Source organism: Centruroides vittatus, unplaced genomic scaffold (assembly GCF_030686945.1).
Source record: "Centruroides vittatus isolate TY-2023 unplaced genomic scaffold, ASM3068694v2 contig_858, whole genome shotgun sequence".
Lineage (NCBI taxonomy): Eukaryota > Metazoa > Arthropoda > Arachnida > Scorpiones > Buthidae > Centruroides > Centruroides vittatus.
The window spans coordinates 74467-96381 of NW_027122560.1; the positions used below are offsets into that span (position 1 = coordinate 74467).

At 27.7% G+C, this 21915-nt stretch overlaps 2 protein-coding genes across 3 annotated transcripts in view; one reads left to right on the plus strand and one right to left on the minus strand.

The window, feature by feature from the left end:
• LOC136982641 (lymphocyte cytosolic protein 2-like) overlaps window positions 1-7906 on the plus strand; it is a 74015-nt gene extending 66109 nt beyond the window's left edge. For both annotated transcript variants that reach the window (XM_067279194.1, XM_067279195.1), the window contains 4 exons: window positions 2719-2832; window positions 2919-2974; window positions 5458-5673; window positions 7707-7906. In XM_067279194.1, coding sequence (XP_067135295.1) covers window positions 2719-2832; window positions 2919-2974; window positions 5458-5673; window positions 7707-7820 — 500 coding nt within the window. In that variant the 3' untranslated portion in view covers window positions 7821-7906. The remainder of the gene's footprint in view (window positions 1-2718; window positions 2833-2918; window positions 2975-5457; window positions 5674-7706) is intronic.
• Window positions 7907-17269: 9363 nt separating this feature from the next.
• Window positions 17270-21915, minus strand: part of Mitofilin (inner membrane mitochondrial protein mitofilin) — a 43028-nt gene continuing 38382 nt past the window's right edge. Inside the window, exons 11-14 of the mRNA XM_067279206.1 lie at window positions 21280-21371; window positions 20126-20257; window positions 18739-18967; window positions 17270-18022 (exon numbers count right to left, since the gene is read on the minus strand). Coding sequence (XP_067135307.1) covers window positions 17412-18022; window positions 18739-18967; window positions 20126-20257; window positions 21280-21371 — 1064 coding nt within the window. The 3' untranslated portion in view covers window positions 17270-17411. The remainder of the gene's footprint in view (window positions 18023-18738; window positions 18968-20125; window positions 20258-21279; window positions 21372-21915) is intronic.

The following is a 21915-nucleotide window of genomic DNA, read 5'->3' on the forward strand; positions in this document are numbered from 1 at the left end:
ATATATTTATAAGTCTAATGAATACAATTATTTAACTTAATTTTAATTAATTCACTTTCAACATGTGTTGTGTATCTTAGCTGAAGATAGAAAATTAAATAAGCCATTCACTTGATTTCAAACTACTTTAATATGTAAATGATCAATTTTAAAAATTTATTTATTTACACATATATTTGTGTTTTAACCTTCATTTTAAATGTTCAAATGTAACAATATTTTTTTGAATACCGGCAATGTCAGTGTTGTATAATGCTAAACTAAAATTGGACAACAAGGAATGGTTGGCTGCCTGATGTGGTCGAAATGGTTTGCTTGCAGCTAAAGTTCATGTCACACGTGGTGTCTACCACAAAGTGAGATGAGCTGATGAATTACATATAGGTACAATACAGTTTCTTTGTACTCTGTAGTGCCATTTGGCAGAGCAGGGTCCTTTTACTTAGAGTTGTTATATGAGGCCCAATGGATTGAAGGTTGAGAAAAACGAAATCCTACTCGGGTGTAATATACAGTGTACACCCAAGTACCTAGCTCCAATCTGCTTTATTTCTTTAGCCTCTGTTATCCTATCCTAAAACCCCCCTATAACCCTTGTGGCACTATGGGTAATAGCATCAGATCACAGGGCAGTTTTACCCTAAAAATAAGACTACCCTAAACATTAGAGGTTGAAATTACCCTAGAAACAGCAGCACTGATTAGGAGTTGGACTTGTACTTCAAATGTTGCAGAGTTGGAATGTTAAATTTGAGAAAAATTTGATCTGGAGTTTGAACAATGCTTCTATTCAAATTGTATGTACAGTGAAAAAATGCACTCATAGCATAAATGGCATATGTTGTGTACGTAAGTTGCTATTGCTGTGAAAGCATCTTGTGTTATGCTTATGCATTTTCAATGCTTTTTCTGCTTTATTTTTGATGATTTTGTTTATATATAAAACCCTATTAACTATGGCAACCAAGAAGTGTATAGAAGAAACAAAGCCTAAGAGGAAGGTTGTAATAGCAACAATTGAGATAAGGAACTTATTTCAAAGCATGAAAGTGGTACATGTGTGGCAGATCTGGCAGCCATGTTTAAAATGCTGAAATTGACAGTGTGCATCATTTTTAAGAATAAGAAAGAAATAAAAGCAGCAAATGTGGCTTTTATTTCTTTGTTGGTAATGTTGACCTTCAGGAGATGAGCATTTTTTTTTAGGGTCTGGGAATGAAATAATTCACTTTCCATAATTTCTAATGGGGAAAATTGATTTGGACGTTGAATTTATTTCAGGTCATTCAAATTAAATTGTTCAATGTATGAGACACCACTGTGTAATAATTTTCATGATTTGGCTTTTGTTAGATGTGTTCACTAGATGTAACACTAAATACCTGTACTTCTATCTGTTCAGTGATTTCTAATGTTTAAACATATTTCAATATTATTTGGACAATCTGAGTTTTATTCTGACTGGGTTTGTTTTGCATAATCAGAATCAAATCTATAAAATGATAGAATTTAATAGATCTAACACTGCAAAACTCAAATATGATGTAGGAAGATAGTTAATAATAAAAGAAATTGATCAATATTAGGACAAGTAATGCAGTTAAAATAAAGTTAGAAATATAGTAGAATCTAATTATTGTAATCAGTTGCCAATACTAATAACTGATTGATAACATTAATTAAGACTAATATACATAATATAGTTATAATACCTTTACTAACAATATAATATAGTTATAATACCTTTACTAACAATATAATACAAGTTATATTGAAAGATGATCACCTGCAAAATAAGTATCTTCTGCAGCTGTACACTTCTTTCAATGTTTGTACCACTTATTGTAACACTCTTGCAGCCCATTTTGGTTTATATTCTTGAGCACTTTTTGATGCAAAGGCTTGCTACATTGAGTTTTTCTGATAGGCCATTAACATGAAGTCCTACATTGATATTCTTGATTGACAAAGTAATATGAAAATGATTTCATCTCTGGAAAACAAAATGCTGGATTCAAAATGCAGTTAGTGACTATCTGGCAAAACACTAGATACCTGTACTTCCAGTCTTCTGCACATTTCTCTGACATTTATGTCTTCATTAAAATGAAAAGTATACTGAAGAGGTTGCTGGTTCAAATCAGAAGTCAACAGTTCTGTGACAATTACACTTAAGGATGGGTTACAAGACTGACATAATCTATCAAATGCTTGTAGTATTTATTTAAAAAAATAATAATAATAAAGCAAGCATCTTTTGGCAAAGTATGTTTGGGATTTTTAACTTATATTAGAAGTTTGTACTACTAGCACAATAAAACTCTACTTTTATATATATATATATATATATATATATAAAAGTAGAGTTTTATTGTGCTAGTAGTATATATATTAGAAAAATAATTTAGAGTAATGTATTTTAAATTAAGACTAGTTTTTTTAATAAATCAGCTAACACAAGATAGAAAAATGATTTTATTTGTTGATGACCTAGCATTTTACCTGAATTTATTGCCAAATGTATTTCATGATATTTTTAATTTTTGTATTTCATAACATGAAAATATAAATGAATGAAATCTTATAAAATAATAATTTGATTATAAAATTTTCATCAATTTTTCCCAATAATTAAAGAAAAAATTCTTTAATGTTTATAAATTCAGATACAATATGAATTAATTTATTTTTAACTGTATGCATTCATTTATTTTTCAGCTGCAGAAAGCAGTCCAAGTAGTTCTCCTCGGAATTCTACAAGTTCTTTAGAAGTAAGGAAAATCTCACAAGTCGGCTTCTCAAAAGCATCTCCCCAACCAGTTGATGATGCAGGTAAGATTATTTTTCAGTAATTTTGAACAATTGATAATTTAAAATCTAAATTGTAAAAATAATAATATAATTACTTTTTCAAATAGGATTAAACGTGGCAAACAGACCACTTCCTCCTGTACCTATACAAGCTTTAAATGGGGTATTATTTAGTTTTTATCACTTCATTATATTTCTCTTTGTCTTATGTACAGTACATACTGTATAATGTAACATTTTTTATTTCTATACCTGTAGTATAATTTTTAATATACAGGATGTTCATAATTAAACTTCATATTTCAAAAAAATATAATTCAGAATCTAATCAGCAGAATGACTTTATGCTTCACATGGAAACTTCTGTGGTAATAGAATTTTATTTGAAAACTATATCTTTTTGAAATGTGAAGTTTAATTATGAACACCCTGTGTGTGTATATATATATATATATATATATATATATATATGTATATATACACAGTGGAACCTCAGTATATGTCTGCTTTAGAATGTCCAATTCAGAATACGTCCTGTTTGGATGAAACAAATTTTGCTTGGTTTACGACTTAATTCAAATATACGCGCCATCTATGAACAAGTAGCACTATCAGTGTACTAGATCAGACTAGATGTTCACAGTCCCACGGTTTATAACTTTAAATTTCTTCTGATTTTAATTTGTAAGTAAAATTTTATTATTTTTATTAATCATGAATTGCAAAAAGGCAAATGAAAAGCAACAGAAAACTAAAAAAATGACTAGAATCACAATGGAACTGAAAAAAAGAGATTGTTGAGAAATATGAAGGTGGCATGTGTGTCGAGATTTAACTGTTGCATACTGTATTCTGAGAACGACGATATCGACAATCATGAAAAATAAAGACATTATTTAAATCTGCTCACATTGCAAAAGGGGTTTAATCACTTTTTAAACAGATTATTAGTATTAAGGAGAGTTTGATTTTGATTTAATGATTTAAATAATATAATACAATATACTGTAATAACTTTAATAAAAAAATAAATTTCATTATAGATTTTTAATGTGCTCAAACAGTGTTTAAATTATTTTACAACCCCATTAATATATCAAGGTTTTTTTACATGAACGGATTAATCATTTTTACATTACTTCTTATGGGAAAGGTTGGTTTGGAATATGTCCTATTCGGTATAAGTCCAAACATCAGAAACAGATTAAGGTCGTATACCGAGGTTCCACTGTATATATATATGTATATACATACCTATACAGTACATATAGTTAACACAGTAGATTTACTCTTTGAAGGTAGTGAAAGTATGCAAGTGGACTATTCATAATCAAATAGTTTATTTAGCATACTTTCACTTATTCTAACTTAAATATATATATTAAAATGTTATACTATAACATGGCACATAATACAAAAATTGCCCATGATTAATAAACTCCATTAACTGAAAGCCAAGGATTACATGTACACTTGTATATAAATTCTTCATAACTAAAATGGTGTAAAATGAAGTTTAATAAATTAATAGTAATCTGACTAAATAATTATATATGTTAAAAATGTAGAATTATCAAGAAATACCTTGACTATATTTCTATATGACTAAATACCTTTGAAATACATTGGAAAGTTATAAAGGAAACCAAAACAATCACTTTAATAAACCTATGTCTGCAAATGATCCATTTTAGCAATAGAGCAAATTAAAGTTTTAATTTAAAGTCGTTTCACACTGACTGCAAGCATTTTTTTTTTCTTTTTATTAATGTTTTTTATCACAACATAACAACAAAGTACCATTATGCTCATGAAAGTTATTGAAAATTTTTAAAAAGGTAGTTTTTACTATCAATTGGCAACCTCGTTACCTTCAACTTTATGTATTCAAAATTCTTTATGTATTCTCCTCATTTATGTATTCAAAATTCTTCAAAATGGATAATAATTTTTGTTTTGAAGAACTAGCCAAGATGCATCTTGTTTATAGCGAAGCAAATTATAATGGACTAAAAGCCGCATGCTTTTACAAAGAGTGATACTCCAAGAAGCCATCAAGATCATCTGACAAGAGAAATTGCTTGTTGCACACACGTGCAAGCTATTCCAGGAATATTCCATAGGGTCCATGAAACCGTTAACCAACAATGCAATCTCTATATTGAAGTACATGGTCACTGTTTTGAGCATTCTCTGTAAATTCAAATAATTTGCTCTGTTGCCAAAACAGATCATTTGTGGACATGGGTTTATTAACAAAAAGTGGTTGTTTTGGTGTTGTGTTCTTTATAACTCACTGAAGATTGTCAGCATGTTTTTGAAACACACAGAAACAGAGAGAGAGTGTGTGTGTGTGTGTGTGTGTGTGTGTGTGTGTGTGTTTGTTTGTTTAAAGTCTTTTTACTGAGCCATAATTTCTGTGAAAATTATCATTTAAAATCATTATTATGAAACACAATATAGATGGCTGAGCCTATGTGTTATCCTATTATTTTGATTGATCTGGATTTGAATCTAGATTTAAGTGTCTTTTTATACAAGAGAAATTAATAAATATAACATGATGAATATTGATGAGATGATATAATCTTTCCTTGTTAATTAGTATAATTGTTTCCTAATATGAAATGTTTAAATGTTCTTTAGTACCCTTGGTTTCATAATATTGAGAGAGAAGTAGCCGAAGAGCGAGTTTCAAACTTATCAGAAGATGGAGTATACGTAGTACGACCGAGTAAAAGAGCGGGACTCAGTAATCCTTTCACATTAACAGTTTCTCACTGTGGTAAAATTTTTCATCTAAATATACGTCATAGGCCAGATGGAATGTTTTCCTTGGGAAGGGAAAAGCCGAGAGAAAAGGTATATAAAATATATATCAATCAAATTTCTGTACAATACATTTACAGAGAATAATTTTATTGTTTATTTAATAGTTATCTCATTCATGGAAATATAAAATAATATTATTTATCCAGATGGTCTTGGTAAGGCATTAATTAGGTTAAAGGCTATTTCAAATAAGTTGACATCAAATATAAATAAATCAACAATTGAATGATATTAGTATCGATCCATCAAAGCAGTCTGATTGGTTCTCATTAACTTGCATTCATTAATTACATTGATTAGACATTTAAAATTAAAATTTACAGGCATTAGTTTTCAATATTTTGTGAAGTAGCATTGTTTATAAAAAATATATCATTTAAAAATATTGTAAAATTACATCTTTGATGAGCAACAACAATCATCTGTTATATTATACTTTTGAGAAAATTAAAAAGTTCTAAAATGTTTTTAAAGTTAAACAACCTTTGCTGGTCTTTCTCTGTCAAAAAGCTTTGTTTTTTCCTATTATATACTTAATGCTTTTTAACCACTAGAAGGCCAGTAATAGTCATCTCTAAAAGTTAATTTATTTTATGTTTGATAGTTATCATGGCACTATTATTTTATGATTTTTATCTGAGGAAAGATATGGTTTGTGTCATACAACTTGTTTCAGGTAAATGTATAAGATGAAGGAAAAATTATTGATGATACACAGAGAAAACAGTTGCGGTTAGATTCATATATAGTCAAAATTTATATTTTGCCTTCTGAATGGTCTAATTTATTTTCATGGATAGCATCATTCTCCATTTCACTTCTGTGTTAATAATTGTCATCAATATAATAAGAAATAGAGTAATGCTGAAAAACTTTTAATGAAAACCAGAGTTAGATGCTTGTTAAATCCTTAGCATTATAGTACAGAATCACTAAGGACAAGTCTGTATAATAACAGTTGTGTTAAATTTGATATTGACAAGCTTAAATTATAAAATTACAGAAATTAAGCTTTTACATAAAGTAATGGAAAATGGTCTCTATTATTTTCAAATTTCAATGTAAAAATAAAATTATGATGCTAATTTTCTAATAGTTCAAGAATGACTTTATGGAATTGATTTTTAAGATAATTAGTGCTATTCAAGTTGATGAAATTTTTGCTTAGATAACCTTGATTTCTTGGACAGTTAAAATCAATTTCTTCAAGGCTAGTTAAATGTAATTATTACTGAATGAATGCCTAGTGAAGTTGGTCTGTAAAATTTGGGGGTAGTTAATGTTTTAACGAATCTACTTTTGAATATCTAATTTGTACAATTTCACATCAGTGTTGGTGAATTTTACATGCTTATAGTATATAAATGGATTGATTTTAATATTTGGAATATTTTATGATAAGAATTTTTTCAGGCACAAAGAATAAACTTACAGGAAATGCTATTTGCACAAATTTATATGCATTATTCAAGATGTCACTGAAAGTTTATCCTTCTCATTGAATCATGAATTTTAATATCAAACTTTTAACCTTCTCATTATTATTTGATGATAATTAATACAGTAGAACCTTGATGTGTTGATTTTGTTCTTCCCTTATAACTAATCATTTATTTTTCACCATAAATACTTATCAACAAACATTTTCAGTTTACTTAAAAAACCTTCTTCAAGTTTAGCTGCTGAAGTTGCATTACATTTCAGAATCTCAAATTCATCAAGCAGTATATGAACAAAATAGCCTTTAACTTAATGCGTAACATATCATACAGTTATTTCAAATAATAAATATGGATTAACACACACACAATTAATAGCCTGTTTCATATACTTAGCAGAGATTCCAATAAAATGCAACAATGCATTAATAGCTACTGTTCGTCCTCTTACTTGATATCTGCTTCAACTCATTGAAATTTTATGTATAATATGTTAATGTGAACATTTTGAATACAACAGTTGGCATTATTGACCATCACTTCCCAATATTACTACATAGAATTATTTGTATTATTGACCAAATGGAATTCATTTTATGTTACTAATGTAAAATTTTTTTTCAGGCTTTTGTATCTGTAGTAGATCTCATAACATTTCACCAGAAAGAACCCATTTTACTAACTCTTCGGGGCGAAACTGTCGGCAAAACAATTCTCTGCACGACCATAGAGAAGTAAACGATCGACTAAAACGTGTAAAAATTGAGAAAAATATCAAACTTACTTTTTAACATTGCAAACACAGCTGAACACAAAGATATTTTGATGTTTTCATTAAACAAAAATATCTAGTCATTCGAATTTGGTTTTTGTTTATGCATTATATGAATTGTTATGTATATTTTTGAACATGTAGTCATTTTGAAATATATTTGTGTAAGATTGTGCAATGATTATAATCTTTTAATATTCATTATATATATGAAATTTTAAGTGTAAACTCTATTTTTTATTTGAGATTTAAATTATAGAAATAAAAAGGTGTGAAAAGGTATAATAATTTTATCTAAAGTGTAGTCACAAAAATGTGAAATTGAAATTTTTTAATTTCAAAGCTTTACGAGTGGCTTCACCAGATCTGCACAGCATTTAACTCTTTTGCTTGGTAGTCTGTGAACTTCCCAAAAAAAATTTTTTAGGGAAAGTTATACAAAAATGTCTTTGGGGATTTATTTTCTGTTGTCTAGTAATAAAGAAGCAGAAATATTTTCGACCTTTGGGTTAGCAATTAATGTAACAAGAACAATATTCAAAATTTTAATCCATTCGTTTGTAAAGATTGTTCTGTAATAATAATCAAAGCTGGTGATGACTTATTACTAACAAAATTATTTTGTTTTTTCACAAATTTTTTTTTCCCTAGCTTTAAACAAGTGTGTGACAAAATGCTACTTTACTAGACAACCATAATGCAAGATAGTATAAACGTATGTTTACAACTCATTTAGATTTAATGACTTCTGTTTGGTATGCTTGCAGAAATTCAAGCAACAGAAAATAAATCCTTGAAACTTATCAAGAAACTTCATTTTCTGCATAAAAGCTCCTAAAGTAGTCTGTTCAGAAACATTTTCTGATTTTTTTATAAAAACTACAGGTTGTGTCATATGTATTTTTACAATTTAGAAAATTTTGTATTAAATTTTTTATATTGTTAGTAGTTTAAAATTTTTATTGAAATTTTCTTCAAGAAAACTATAAAAATTGAAAATGAGAATTAATAACTCATTACTTGGATTATATTAGAATAAATATATTTTAATAGTTAACATGTTATTGTAAATAACATTCTACCCATTCTTTATAGAAAAACTTATATTTTCAATCTCTGTAATCTCAACTATTTTTTTATAAACAAGTATTTTATTACAGCAGAGATAACATTCTGTCCATATCCAAGTGATGAATAATTCAGTGAAAATCATTTCAGAAATCTTAAGTTATTCAAGAAATTAGACAGAATTGTTGTAAATATACTGGTATTATTTTTTGTTTTTCATATTACAACTGCTCATAACTGTTGGTAAGATTTTGTTAACTAACTAAGAAATAAAATATTTATTGTATGTTTTCAAGTACTACTTGCAGTTTTTTTATATACAAATCACAGATCAATGTATGTTTCATGTCTAAATTCTAAGCAGAAAACCTTGAAATTCCGGAAAGGCTTGTAGAAATGTTTCCTTTCATTCAAGCTGAAAACATTTGTAGAGAACAATCTTTGCTGGATTTCAAATGAATTTTAACTTGATATTTGTACAGTTGATTTGAAAAAATTAAAAAACAAAGAAATTAGCATAAAGCATGTTATTTTTTCAATTAAAATGGCTGATGGTATTTTAAGTGTAAAATTACGTGGAACATGGAGACCTAGTTTCTTCTAGGTATTTTTTGTATTATAATAGTTCATTTCTAACTGAAATTGTATGTCTGAACATGAGAAATCAGGGTTCATTTGTTAATAAGAACAGTTAGATCATTGTAGATCTTCAATTTAAAATCAATATTTTAGTTTTATTCTCAGGTATAAAGTATTTAGAAACCATAGTATTAATACAGCAGAGAATTACCATATTTAAACCAATAATCATTCAATATATAGGATCTAGCAGAAAAATGGTCAGTTCTTAATAACGATCTGTTTAGAAATTTTTATTTTAAACTTGTGTACAAGATTTCATAAATCATCATGCAAGTCACCTTCATTTGCAAATTATATTATTTTCATGTTCAAACTACAATTTATAATTACCTACTTTCCTACCAGAGACTCTAACTGGTTTTACTTCAATTTAAATACAAATCATCTCTATTATATCTGTGGTAATGCATAAGTAGTCAGTCACTGTGTGGATCAAATTCAATCTCATATCACGACTCACAAAACGGCATCATTCTTTGAGATTAATCAAAATTATGGTTATCGCCCGACAACCCATATTGGCAAAAAAATTACTGCCAAGTTGCCTTGCTTTGACACCAATCGTTAAGAAATCTTTCTTTTAATTAATAAATTTTTCAAAACGAGGCTTAAAATGCTTGTTTGGTATATTTAAATGTTCTAAAAAAAAAATGTAATGTTTGAATTAAATTTGTAATAAAAGCCTATAAGAAAAAATTGATGAAACATATATTTAATTGAATGCAAAGTTAAGCTTTCAATGTGTGATCCAATGACTAATTTGATAATGTTTATCATAATTAGACAAATTACAGAATTATAGTAATTAACCCAATGTAAAATAGTGTATAATTTGCAAATAAGTTTTTTTAATGATCTGTAAAACTACTAAAACTACTACAGTCTGCTGTTAAATATCAAGTACACTGAAAATTTATCTTTCCAGGTTGTGATGGTCTTTTCATCTACAATTTTGTAGCATATATTTCTTCTTGTTTCATAATGAGAATCAATTATAAGACTTGTGCTAACAAGGATATAATTCGTTGAATTTCTTTCTTGAAATCCATTAAATTATAATCCAAGACAGTTGAAAAAGTGTGCGTGCTTGTCTTTAATTTTGAGAAGGAACAGACAAAAGACCATAAACGTTATTTGAATTTTTCCTGAATTAGTTTATTTTGAAATTAGAACAGTCATTCTTTTTATGATGATTTAAATGAAGAGAAATCTCTGCTTTCATCAATATTTGTCATCTGATTTTCATCGTTATTTTATACAACGCAAATTTATCTGGAAATTGTAGTTTTTCTTTAATTTAAAATATTACAACCTAGTTTGCATTAGTTCTGACAACTAATATAAATTAATTTGACAAACTATGATGTAAATTCCTTGATTAATTATTGCATTTTGAATTGTGAGAGAACAAGCATATTTTCAATGTTAAGAATTGATCTGATGAAAAAACAACATGCAAGTGTATATTTTCCTGTATAAATCCATATAGGAATGAATCATAACCCCAAAATTTCACACACATTTTAAAGGAATTTTTAAATATTTGGCAAAAAAGATGTATTCCAGAATATGAAAGTAATATTAAATAACCAGCTGGTGAATTTTTATTTAATATTAATTAAAAAGATGACACTTTAAATTTCTAGATATCTTCAATTTTTATCAAAAGTATCCATAGCAGGTTAACAAAAACTGTTAAGTGTATTTGTAGTATTACCAAATCATCTCTGTTTACGTTTAACTGATCCAATGTCTGATTCTTTTTATGTAATTTTGGCTATACGTTTTCAAAGCTGTTCTATTAAATGATTTTAAGATTAAATATAATTAATCTGTTTCTCTTAACTTTGTGGTCCTCTGAATACAAATCAAATAATGACAATCAAACTGAATTAGTTCTACTAAAACTTTTTAATCAGAAAAATGTATTTGATATATATAATCTAGATTTATGATGTAATAAAAGTGAAATAACTGGAATTATTTTATATTTATTATTATTGTTAACAATTATTCAGTATGGTTTTAAAAAATATATATCTGTACATATATTTTGTTATAAATAATAAAATAAATGTTGATGTTTATATCAACTCATTATTTTGAAACTAATTTTGATAATTCTAGGTTTAACAATACTTTGCATATTAATTCTTAAGCCTTTTAAAATAGTAAAATAAGTCCTAATAATACAATGTCATAAAATTGTATAATAAGGATACAATGTCTACTAAGTGTCCAAGTCCTACAAAATGAGGTAACATGTCCAGAAAAGAGGAAAAATCTTTATTGTTTGCCTGTTTCACCTGTACACACTTCCCTACGCCTGGACCATTATGGAAGTGATGGATATGTTGGTTTTAAGAAAATGTTTTCACAGCCCCCTTTTTTAAATATGTGTCTTTTAAAATTATTGATTCATATATACAGGATTAGAGACATAATATGGATTTTCATGTTGTTTTTATATTTCGATGTTATTAGTGACCAAAATAATCGCGTGGTGGCTGTAAACCTGCTGATGAGGGACCAAATGGTCAAACACAAAATGTGTACAGGTGAAATGCAAACAATAAAGATTTTCCTTTTTTCTGAATACATTTCCTCATTTTGCAGGACTTGGACACCGGTATAATAATTCCTAATAATATGATCTGTCCTAGTCAACATTTAAATAATACATAAAAAGTACTTTGCATATTTTGATACAATAATGTCATCATGGATGGAAGCATAATACATGCTTCTTGTCCTTAATTATAACTAGGATTTGTTATACTGAGGAATTGTGTGATTCTCTACCCTTGGTATAACAAGTCCTAGTTCATAATATAGTACTTTGCATAATTTTAAAATTGTTATTCAATTTTGCATTATTTTACAAGCTAAATTAATTACAAACAGTTTTGAAGTAAAATCCCTTTTAGAGAAAATGCAAAAATATATCAAAACCGATTTTTGGGACAAGACTATGACTCAGACTCAATGCGAACATTCAAACTTTGCCAGCCTCAGCTACGGCCACAACCTCGTGGCCGTAGCTGAGTCTGGCAAAGCTAGTGTAGGCCGAATCCACGAGGCATTTTTGGTGAAATTAACCTATCCAATGTTGAAATTTCTCTGTTGTCTCTCTCTCCAGGTTGAATTTTTGTCGATGCCTAATGAAAACTTCCCATTTTTGAAAAAATTTTGGATGATACAATAGCCATGATTATATTTTTTTTTTGTTTTTACATTTATTAATATATTTGTTTGTGCAAAATAAATATTTCGGAAGTTACTTTTAATATAAAATTGTAATGACTAGAGCCATCTAGTTTCAAAAACATTCCGATGCTGAAACAAGATATCTCGGGTCAGCAGGTCACAATCAGAGAGGTAAATGAGTTTTTCAAAGATTCATTTGTCAAAATTCGATTTTGCAACATTTGCATTTCCAACTTCCCAATGACATACACATGTGCAAATCTCACTCTCTTGCCTGTTTGTAGAAAGATGTTACCATTTTGTATTTTATTTTGACTTGGTTCTCAGTCCGCCGAGTACAACAAGTCTGGCACCTAACATTAATACTCTGTGCCAAATTGCAACTCCTGACATGTACTTCCCTCACACCTCTAAGCTTCTTCAGCCAGGATTGCACTGTAATTTTATAAACAAGACATTGTTTTGTCAATATGGTTGAAGAAACATGTATTTTCTGTTGTATTGCTATCAAGCTGGTATTTCAAACACTGACAAAATTCCTCAGAAGATTGAAAGAAAAAAAGGGATACATATCACAATTCATAATCCAAAAGAAAAACTGTGTTTTATATATTTCAAATTTAGTTTAACTGACCACCTGATTATTGATCATGTTTTTATAAATATAGCTATTAAAAGTTCTCTTCTGTAGAAGTTGAGTTATCTGATTGTTTGGCGTTAATTATATAACTAATTGGCAATTTAAGATACAAATTATTTTAGTTGTGGCATTCTAAATCTGAGTCATTTCAGTTGAATTTGTCTTTCATAATTCCAGTAGCGTGCCGTGACATTTGATGATAGGGAAGCTGTGTTTCTGTAAGAAGCCGACTTTCAGGGGCAATCAATTAATTGCGCGTCAGGCCCCGTCGTTTGTTCAATAAGCCAGTAAAAACCGTATACTTCTTTAAATGTATTTTTAACAAATTATCTGACATACTTAATAAATAAAAAAGTTCAATAAATTCCCTATGCCCTCTAAATGCCAATTCTCGCTTTGAGAAAAAACATATAACGTCTATTAATTTAGATATATCTATTAATCTTAATTATCTTGTTATAATTTTCAATATTTTATATTGTCTACCAATGTTAAATTCTATTTCTCTTTGATTTTCAAATTGCTTCAATTTTACGAAAGAATCGTCATTCGTCATAAATTTTATTGTCAAAATGTCGAAATTTTTTGTTGACGTATTTATATTTAATTTAGGCATTGGTCTTTCTCTTTTAATAATGTTTTCTTTTTCATTATACGGTCTTGAGCCAAAACTTTTTTAAAATAAATTTTTGAATCACTAGCCACGATACAAGGGCTAAAATTAAAATTATCAGAAAAACTTACTTGGTAAAACAAAATGTGTGACGAATATACATACCTAGTACAAAAAATTCTTCAATTGTATGAATATACTTTTAAAGAAACTTATAATTAAATATAACTTTGTGAAGAAACATAAAAATAACAAAATATTCTTTACTATGTTTTTAAATCTTAAAACAATCCACTTAGTTAAAATTGCTCCCTGCGAGTGGCTAATGAATGGAATCAGAGATGGTCCAGGTAGGTGCGTCCGTGCCAAATCCCGAGGGTGCCGATACCGGTCAATGTCAAATGCCTCTTTTGTTGCATCACTAGTATATATCAAAGGATGCAACGGGGTTGTTGTAGATTTTAAACGTTTCTCACCATAGCTGTAAAAATCTAAATATGTTAAACTTAACAGATTGTCCGTCGTTCGTTTTCTAACTAATTTGTTTTAGGACCAGTGTCCACGGAAATTTCCAAAATTTACAACTTTTCGGTCACTCTCATTGAACTGGAAAAATTTCTGTCTTTATTACATCTAATATTATGAAGAGATCAGTCCCCTCTGTACTCGGCAAGAGATTGGTTCGGTTAAGCTTCTGTTTAAGTAAAATTTCGGCTCTTTCATAGGGGTTTTATTTATGTTTCTAATTCCCTAACCGCTTAATTATTTAACTACTTAAGTAGAAATAAGTCGAAACTGGTTACTTTGTACTCGAATATCTGTAGTCTTGGGAAAGAAGTGGAAAGAAATTTTTATGACAACAAATACATAAATTGTAAATTTAAGGAAAATAAATTCTAGAGCTTTTTTTGTACCATTGTATGTCTCATTCATTAAATTTGGTTGTAAATGATGCAGCCAAAGTAACAGTTAATTTTTTTAACACTGTACTAGAATTGTACACGTTTTTTCTGCATCCCCTTACAGATGGGACATACTATAATCGTAATATCACTGGTTTAACATTGAAATCCGTAAGTAATATAAGATGGGAAAGCAGAATAAATGCGGAATAAATGTATCAAATATTTTAATGGATTTTTTTAAAACTCCTGTCAACTATACAGAATTATCATAAAAACATGACAGTAAATTCCTATCGGTTGGGTTAAGTTATAAATCTAGTCTACAGTGGGCAACCCTTTTTATAACGTGGGCCAAAATAAATTTTACATTTTTTTCCCGCGGGCCGTAGTAGTTAATTGACGCTTTCTTGTGACTCTTAAATTTTTTAGTCTGCAAATATGAAATAAATAAATAAAAAGTTAATTACTACATTTATTTCTCTTATCGTTTTCGAAAATTACGAAGAATTGGAAAAATAACTATTAATTAGTTATTTTTCCAATTTAATAATCTATTAAAGATCTCGCGGGCCAGATAGAAACTTTTTGCCAGCCGGGGGTTGTCCTCCGTTGATCTAGTCTGCTCATGATTCACATAATCAGGCGAGGGTGGCCGAATATCTAGCAGGCGGCTAACAGCCCACAACTGCTCCGGGATATAAAGTCGGACTCTTTACATGTGTGTCGCTTCTACCAGCTAAACCGGGTGAGGTTGGTGCTCTGTAAACCGCATGTGACAATGCCTATATAATCTGGCTGATTGGAAACTGACCCGGTTTCGACACTCCTTCCACCACCGAATCATTCGAATATACAATAGCAATCTTATCGTTTTTTTCACATGTAGTATAGAAATTTGTAAAAGATACATAATGCAGTTATAATAAAATATTAATTTTAATTAATGCAAAGTAGGTTAAAATATGAAAATTTATATATTATAAAATACAAGGGAAGGTCATTGGAAGGTGGAATCGGCGCTTCCATTGCTTCCAATGACGGCACGCCACTGCATAATTCTATTTGAGAATTAACAATAACTAAATTTAATTGCTTTCATTGGAGAATCTTAAGCAGATAACTGTTAGTATAGTAACTAATATTTTTAGATAAACTAAGTTAGAAAAGTAAATGAAAAAAATTTTTTTATGTAAAACAATTTTCAGATATTCAGAGTTATTGATTCAATTAACCTAGTTCCTGTGTTTTAAACAAGACTAAAAATGTCACGAGGTATCACGATCTTACAAGTTAATTTTTACAGGTGAAAAAAGTAATTTGCACAAAATTATTATATAAAGTATTTTCCTCATAATATATTTGAATGTTTAATCATTGATTATAGCAAATCTAAGCATCAAGATTTTTGATACAGATGTTTTCTGTTATAAAATGCCAAATAGTTAAAAGAAACAAGTGCAATACATTATTACGGAATTACAAAGAGGAAACAAGACATTATTACAAGACCTTGAAACAACTTCACTAATTTTATCAATTAGGACTTTTTTAATTAATGTAATTGCAGGATCAGACCATTTCATCAGTGGCACACCAAAGGGCCCTAGTATCCCCCAAAGTAAAAAAAAGAATCACTCATAAATTTTCCTAATAATATAAATTAAAAATGAATTTTTATGTGGTATCTTCTATTTCTACATTAAAAATTTTTTGTGACTGCTAATGAATAATGTGAGTTCAAGAACAGATTCATAAGGGGGAGTTTAAAAATTCCCCCTAGATTAAATCCATGGAGTGCCACTGCTCTTTATCACATCAGAATAATATCCTACAAAAAGAGTGTGTGTATTATAATCTGTGTATGTATTGGTTAGACTTAAGACGTTGTTTCATATACCCTTATCTTAAAATGAAATTCACATCTAATAAAAAACTGTAGACATCTATCCAATCCAATCTATTCTACAACTTATCTCTTCAAGGAATACAAGGGATTGGCCATAATACGGATTACAGATGATCTTCAGAAAGGTAGAAGTGTGACCAAAAACCCAAACTACTATACATAAACCTGGACTATTGAAGGATGATCTTTTCCCTCCTTGTTTCTGTGTTGCAACATCTCTGAATGAATTAATAGTAACATACATTTACAGATAATTGATTTAATAAAACTGTAATTAAAATTTTTTTAAATAAACAACTATTTCTATGTTAATTTGTTCATCTAATACTAATGTATGCATAACTGAAAATTTAAAGATTCTGAAATTTTAAGTACTTATTTAACATATTTAAGATAATGGTGATGAATGAATTTTAACTTAAGACATGTTAAAATCAACAGGATTTATAAAACAAGTTTAATTCTATTATCTTTCAAGAAAAAAAAATATATAGTATATTTTACAAAGTACTTTTCCTTTCAACTATCATCAATCTTCAGGATTAAATTATTACAATTTAAACACTAAATTCCTTTTTAACTATAAGATTGAATGCTAATGGCAGCAGCATGGGCTAATAGTGCATTTATGGCCTGTTTTGTTTCCAAAAGTAAAATTACCTCATTAATCCAACTCTTCGCTACATTTTTTGGTTCTCCCGTTAACTGATTGGCATATCTGAGTGCCTGTTGAAGATCTTCCAAAATAATACTTTGGTCAATACGTTGCAGAATATCAAATGTATCCCATTTGTCAGGATCCACTGCACTCTTATTCATTAACTCGTCATTAGGTATTTTTTTGTGTATAATTAAAAATGATTGAATATAAGAAAGGAAATAATGATATAGGCTATGGTGATTGTCATCAATTAAGGCTACTCTGCGGCAAATCCTGTCCACTTGCCTGAAGCGTTCTTTCAGAGCTTCTTCTGTGTAAACACCTCTGGTAAGAGCAAGCTTGGGAATACTATCGAGGATGGTCGAGATAAATTTATCCTTTGAATTAATGGAATTGCGAATAGCTTCCACAGCAGATAACAAAGGCCTGATTTCAGGATGGCCATTTCGGATGGATTCTTTGAGTGACTGGCAAGCCAACCACAATTCTTGAGCTTTTTTAGCTGCTTTATCTAAATCTTCTCTTCCTACAAATATAAAAAATTTTTAAAAATTAGTAACTTGTTTATAGTTAACTAAACAAGTATAAATAAAAGATTAGAAAAGAAAGTTATAATTATGAAAAAATCATTCAAATCAAAATATTTTGATTTTTTAAATTAGAATTAGATATATCCTAGAATACATTTATTCATAGAACAACATTACTTAATAAAAACATGGAAAATCTCAACTGTACAGAATATTTGAAAATTGCTGATTTAATATAAACACTTTTGAAGCACTTTATAAATTACCTTCAGATATATAGATGAAATTCCTTTTTCAGAATATGTTATTTGATCAAAAACCAGAATGAATATAAATTGTTCCATTAACAACCTAACAAAGTTTTTAATATCTAATTAAACATTTCATTAGAAATATATTCATCTAAAATTCAGGATGAAATAAAACACACTTGTATTGTGGTCTGTAACTGTGAAAGATATGTAAAGAGATGACAATTATTCTGTGCTTGTTCACAATTGTAACATTTTAAAAGATCGGAATAAATATAAGTATTTTCTCATAATGTATAGATAGAATTTAAATATGAACAACTGTTTAATTCAATTTTTCCTGATCCTAGTTATTTTAATATGCAAAAATAATTTACATAAATAAATAAACACTCATTGTGAGCAAAGTAAATAAAAATATGCTAATAAAAAGTTTTAAAAAATTTAAAGTAATTACTTACTTTTTAATCCATCTTCAATACCATTTAATTTTGTAAATGATGTCTCTAAGAGATTTTGAAATCTGTTTCTTTCTTCGACAATCTTCTCTTCAAGAGCCACTTCTAGTTTTCGTTCAAAATGTTTTTGCTGTATTTGAACAACCTCTTGCAAATGATCACTATGAGCAGCTGCTTGTCTTCTTAACTGCTGCCTTAATTCATTTTCAAATTCATCTTTCAAATCACTTGCCTACAAATATTAAATTAAGAAGTTGTTTGAAAACTAATTCATCATCATAAAAATAAATTTCATAACTTAATGGTAACATGTAACAGAAATATAAAAGTGCTACTTGTTTAACACAAAAATAGATTTTAAAAAATTTGACTAATTGGTTTTGTTACAAGATGGAAAAAAGGTACTATACATTATTTGTTCTGCAAATTGTTTTTCATATTATAACTGTTACAAGTTGGGAAAATTTGAGATATTTTATTTACAAACAAGCACTTTCTTTTGCACTAACAAAATCAATACATTGTATTTACAGATTTATCAGTAATATAACTAGTAAAACAATAAGTTATATTAATATAATGTATGATATGTATTTGTATAATTTATAATATTTTCTATTAAATAATAAACTGAAAATACTTTTTCTTTCACTGATCAAATATTTACTTTATACAGTACACAAAGTTAACATTAATATTGTTGATAAATTTTCAAATTATACTAATATTTAAAATTGAGAATTTAGACAAAGTTAGACAATTATAATATTTTTTTTTTTTTGGAATATGTCACTGATTCAAACAAAAAAAATTTTTATGCCCATTAGTTTATGAAATTGGACACAAATTATGATTCTGTTTATATTCAAAAGGCTCCATAATATATATTTTCATATGCTGAAAATATATTTTGAATACTATCTATTCAGGAACTAGAGATTTAGAGATATGAATTAGCTTACTTTTTAACAAATGATGGAAATAAAAACTTAAATGTTACAGATCATTTGTTTTCTTAATATGAAATGATTTGAATTGTTTTTAAATCATATAAATTCTCCATTATATCATTTAATATCTATTAATCTGACATCAGTGAAATAGAAATTTAAGTAGTACTATAAACAACTATATTAATTAAAAAACATTAAAAATATTCTTGTACTGTATATTCAATGTAAATATTTAAATAATGATCAGTGAAATTAGAATTAATTATTTAATAGAGAAACATTAATTAGTTAAAATAGGCTGTTAATAAAGATGCAAGATTAAAGTGTGCTGAAATTCATTACAAAATTCTTGTTAATTAGAGTTGTTCAAATTAAAAAAATTAAATCCTATAAAAGTTAAAATCAAAAACAGAACATTTTGTAAAAATCAAACTTACACTTTTTTTAAATTCTATTTCTAATTCTCTCTGTTGTCTGGATAGTTCTGCACTTATTGTAGAATTTACAACTTTCTCATATTCTTCTTTTTGTTGTTTTAATGCATCTTGAACATGCTCATATTCTAAAACCTGAAAAAGAAAATCCATTATTTTTAAAAACATAGATAACAGGTTTCTTTCTTAAAACTTCTCAAATTTAACATTGCCAACTGTTTTTGAAAAGTGAATATACATCATCCATCCTTGGATATTGGGTTAATATTTTTAATGTTAAATAGTTTTATGCATTTAAATTATGTTAAATTTAAATTATATAAAAATATTAAACTACTGAATAATAATGAATTAAAGAATAATACGAACAAATATACTGTAATAGTATGTTTAAATTATTAATTGCTCTTGTGTTTATTATCTGTTTATATTATTAGCTGCAACATATGCAAAAACAATAATACATTTATATTGTAATTAATCAATCTTTAAAACTCAAACATCCTCTGATAGAAGAATCACTGGATCAATTTAAATTCAGTTAGAAGTAGAATAACAACAACAGATATAAGAAACTAAATGCATTTTCAGTTAAAGATATTTTGCAGAAAATTTCAAGAAGGAAATATATTTTTCATTCTTGAAATTTTTATCTTGTTTCAGAGCTTTTAATTTCATGTGATATTCATTCCTCTTATATTTTGTTATTAAAATAAAATATATTATAATTAATTTTTTTTACTCTTTTATACAATAATATTTTAATAGACAACAGTAAGATAATATATTCAACAGAATGAGAAAGTATGCAAACATACAATATTTTCTAAACAGTATTACGTATTAAGAAAACTACTAAAGAAAAACTACAGTTAATTGAAGTAAATTACATTAAAAAGTTCATTATAATTATTAAATTGATGATTCACTGATTTAATTAATCTACAAAAATCAATGAAACCATTTATTCTGAATATCAATAAATGTGGCAATTAAATTAGAGAAATTTGTATTTCGTCCAGTTTAATATTTTCATTGCACAGAAGAAAATAATTTAATGATGATTTTGTAGAAAAATTATTATTGTAAAACAATTTTATTTCAAAATTATTTTTATATAATATTTTAATATATAATGATTGATAAAATAATAATACCTGCTGTTTGGCAATTTGTTTCTGCAACTGTTCAACACGTCTATGTGCATGAGCTATCAAGAAATTTAATTCTTCTTCTGTCAATTTATTATCTATTAATAAAAAATAAATTTGAGTTCTATAAAGAAGTATACTTATTATTATTATCCTTATCATCTTAGCTTTTTGCCCTTAAATTATTACTACAGCAGAGTGTCATTTATCCGAATCAATTGGGGACTGGGGTTGTTTGGATAACTTATTTTTCAGATAACTGATTATGTACGAAAAAATGTATTAACCTATCCCATGTTGAAAATTTTCTCTGTTGCGTGTCGCTTTGCATAGAATTTTCATCGATGTTAAGCCTAACGTACATTTTTTAAAATAATAATTGTGGCTATTGTATCATTAAAAATTATTTCTTTATTTTGTACAAACAAAATAAATATATTGAAAAATATAAAAACAAAAAAATTATATTTTGGAAGCTAATCTAGTATCAAAAACATTTGATTCAGCACGACACAGTCTGACTGGAATGTTTTCGGTTAACCGACGTTTCAGTTGATCGGCTTTCAGATAAACAACGCTCTACTGTATTTATCACATTCATTTTTACATAATATATTGTTTACAACTGTTTTATTTATGTAG